We start from the raw sequence: 3,740 nt of genomic DNA on the forward strand, positions 1-3,740 counted from the left end.
GAAGTCGTGCGCCGCGGACAGTGACCCAGAGCCCGAGAGGCTGAGCGAGGAGCGCGCGGGGCAGGCGCTAGGCCGCAGCCCAGCCCTGGACGGCGGCAGCCCCCCTCGCTTGACCGAACCCGAGCGCGCCCGGGAGCGGCGCAGCCCCGAGAGGGCCAAGGAGCCGGCCGAGAGCGGCGGGGACGGCCTGTTTGGCCTGCGGAGCCTAGAGAAGGAGCGCGCCGAAGCCCGGCGGAAGGACGAGGGGCGCAAGGAGGCCGGCGAGGGCAAGGAGCCCGGCCTGGCGCCGCTGGTGGTGCAGACAGACAGTGCGTCCCCCCTGGGCGCCGGACACCTGCCGGGCCTGGCTTTCTCCGGCCACCTGCACGGGCAGCAGTTCTTCGGGCCTCTGGGGGCCGGCCAGCCGCTCTTTCTGCACCCGGGACAGTTCGCCATGGGCCCCGGCGCCTTCTCTGCCATGGGCATGGGCCACCTACTGGCCTCGGTGGCAGGCGGCGGCAGTGGAGGAGGCAGCGGACCAGGGACAGCCACCGGGCTGGACGCAGGCGGGCTGGGTCCCGCGGCCAGCGCGGCAAGCACCTCCGGGCCCTTCCCGTTCCACCTCTCCCAGCACATGCTGGCATCTCAGGTAAGGCCTGTGAGCTGGTGGCAGCACGACGGAGGGAGGAGGACTGAGGTGGGCAGAGGAGGCAGGCATAGGGCTTGAGGATGCCATAGGCGCTCCAGTGCTTCCAGCCGGCAAAGACTCCCTCCTGGGGAGACCCAATGGACCCTCTGGAACACACCTAGGTTCAGGGAGACTAGGACTGTAGGTCCAGGGTCTGCAAGGGCACTGCTTCTGACTCCTGTGTGACCTTGGGCAAGTCCCTGACCCTCCCTGGGCCTATTTCCTTCCCTATAACCCTAGCATAGAGTGGCACCCATTAGACTCTTTCTGCTATGGCAGACTGGGGCTACCCCGGGCTTTTGTAAGTCCACTTGCCTGGCCTGCCTCAGGACATTTTTCTTGGGAACAAAGATCCCTGGCTCACTGTCAGTCCCTGAAAGGCTAAGGTGGCTGGACAAAAGGAGTAGGAAAATTTGAAATATGTTCTGGATAATTGACCACCCAAATGACCCACCTCCCAGATGTCTCTGGCCCCTTTCAGACCCTCCAGGAAGTCCTCTGACCTGACAAAGGACTGGGTTCTCCCTTCCCCCACACCGTGTTTCCCAACTCTCCCAGCCACACGTCTCAGAGACAAGGGGCTCGGTTCCCCAGGCCCAAGTTGAAATTCTGAGCTCCCAGGGGAAAGTTTATGAAACTGTGGCCAGCAGCAAAATAAGAAGATCTGATGGGGAGAGCGGCCTCTTTGGTTGCTTGGGTGGAATATTCCCTGTGGAAAGATTTGGAATCTCTACATTCATTTTCCTCCCTCTGAGGTTTCTGGCAAATTGAACCCGTGAGATCTTATCTTAAGGGAAGGAAAATAGGAGTTCAGATCTGAGAAGGCTCCTTTGGTTCAGAAGCAAATATTTTTAAAGTGGGGGAGGGGATTCTGAAATGAGTTTTAAATAGAGCTCAGCGTCAGGGGTGTGTGGAGTGAGTGTCTGAGGCACTAACATCACCTATCTGGGGATCTGAGCTGGCAAGGAAGCCTCCAGAAAATGGAGTTCAGGGCCTGGAGGTTTAATCTGCACCCTTGAGTCAGTGTGTATGTGATGCCTCCTCCTCAGACAAATTCTAGTGATAAGCATGGGCATCAGAGAGGTCACAGGGAAGTCAGGGCTTCTAGACACAGCCTGGTCAACAGGTACAAGGCCAGGGCAAGAGTACTGAGCACTCAGGAGGCATCACTTGGTGGACGGCTAATGGTTAAGTTCTCAAGCCAGGATAGCTCACCTCTGGCCATCAGGAAGAGCCCAAACCTGGGAGATCTGACGCCTCCCTCCTTCCTCTGAGACACCATGTCTGAATGCTCAGTAGGGCTTGACCTTCTCAGGAAGGATATTTTCTCATTCCTAACTAAGCTAATTCTCTTCGTTCTCCCTGCCTGAGCCAGGCCTGAGGCTCCCCGGAAGCCCAGCCCAGTCAGCTCCTGCCCTCCTCCCCATACCCACATTCTCTGTGGAGTGAACATTATCTCAAAGGTCAGATAATCCAAAAGTCGGGCCTCAGGGACTCAGGCAGTGTTTGTCCAGGGTTTCCAGCTACTGTGCTTTCCACAGGCAAAGGCTTTGCATTCCTTCCTCAGCTGCCACTTAGGTGCCGCCAGGAGTTCTTTGTATCCAGGCCAGTTTATAAACTGATCGGCATCTGGATCCTTCTCCTGGTCCAGGCAGGAGACCCCTGAGCAGGTGGGCAGGCAGAGGGAGGATTTACAAAGACCCCCGGCCCCCGCCCCGCCCCTCGCCTGTGCTTCCCCAGCCCTGCGGGGCACCTGCAGATAGAAAGGCTGGGGAGGACACTGTTCCAAGTGAGCAGAACCTCCCTCCCAACACAGCCAAAGATGCCTACTAGCCACCTGGCCCTGTGCCAGCCCTGTTTCCTCCCCCAAGGCCCATGCTAGTTCAGCTGCCTGTAATGGCCTTCCCATACTCCGATTGTAATACCTGGCACAGAGCTTGATGGCGCCAGGTCTGTGCGTCATAACCTGAAGTGAGCTCCCCTTCTAACTGGGCTTGGCCATAGGCATACCGGCTCATGCCTACCTGTGCTTTTTTGGGATTACAGTCATGTGAGCTCTGGTCTCATATTCCTAAAAACTGTAGGGCAAGGATTCCCAGTTGTAGCACCACCCCTAGAGCCCAGATCACCTGCAGAAACACCTCAGGCAGGATGCCTAACCCTTGTCTTGTTCTGTTTCTTCCAGGGAATCCCAATGCCCACTTTCGGAGGCCTCTTCCCCTACCCCTACACTTACATGGCTGCTGCTGCCGCAGCGGCCTCCGCGTTGCCAGCCACTAGTGCTGCGGCTGCTGCCGCTGCTGCCGCAGGCTCCCTATCTCGGAGTCCCTTTCTGGGCAGTGCCCGGCCCCGCCTGCGCTTCAGCCCCTACCAGATCCCAGTCACCATCCCACCTAGCACTAGCCTCCTCACTACTGGGCTGGCGGCCGAGGGCTCCAAGGCTGCAGGCGGCAACAGCCGGGAGCCCAGCCCGCCGCCTGAGCTGGCTCTCCGCAAAGCGGGGGCCCCGCCCCGCGGGGCCCTGTCGCCCAGCGGCTCAGCCAAAGAGGCAGCCAGTGAACTGCAGAGCATCCAGAGGCTGGTGAGTGGGCTGGAGAGCCAGCGAGCCCTCTCCCCCGGCAGGGAGTCGCCCAAGTGAGGGGCTGCTCAGCTGCTCCGCTGCCACGCAGGCCTCCTGAGCTGCCTGCCCCTGCTGCTTGGGTCATGTACAGCACAGAATGGGTATTTATTTAAATAAAGGAGAAAAAGCGGGCTGCAGAGGCTGGAGTGAAGCCCCGATCAGCCAGCCAGGGCCTGGGACACTTCCCTGGGCTTCAGAAGGAATCCAGCTGCCAGGAACGCAGTCGCTTTGGAGCCACTGGAATTGGTCCAAGCCTGCTCCCGTGTCAAGGTGTCATCGGCGGGGCCCTCTCCGGGTCCTCCAGCGCTGTGGGGAGGCCTCGTCCCTGGCCCAGCCAGAGGCTGGCTCTTTGGGAGCCAGAAGGTGCAGGCGTCAGGCGGGGGAGCCCCAGAGCCCCTAGCCTCGGGCTGGGACCGCTTGAGAATCTGGGGTGAGGGGTGCTGGGGTCAGTGA

The 3,740-nt window shown here is 60.2% G+C and overlaps 1 protein-coding gene across 1 annotated transcript in view; it reads left to right on the forward strand.

The window, feature by feature from the left end:
* Nucleotides 1–3,305, forward strand: part of TBX2 (T-box transcription factor 2) — a 9,450-nt gene extending 6,145 nt beyond the window's left edge. Inside the window, exons 9-10 of the mRNA XM_007464911.1 lie at nt 5–628; nt 2,853–3,305. Of these exons, the coding sequence (XP_007464973.1) occupies nt 5–628; nt 2,853–3,305 (1,077 nt within the window). The remainder of the gene's footprint in view (nt 1–4; nt 629–2,852) is intronic.
* Nucleotides 3,306–3,740: the final 435 nt, after the last annotated feature.

This window comes from Lipotes vexillifer, unplaced genomic scaffold, assembly GCF_000442215.2.
Source record: "Lipotes vexillifer unplaced genomic scaffold, Lipotes_vexillifer_v1.1 scaffold788, whole genome shotgun sequence".
Classification (NCBI taxonomy): domain Eukaryota; kingdom Metazoa; phylum Chordata; class Mammalia; order Artiodactyla; family Lipotidae; genus Lipotes; species Lipotes vexillifer.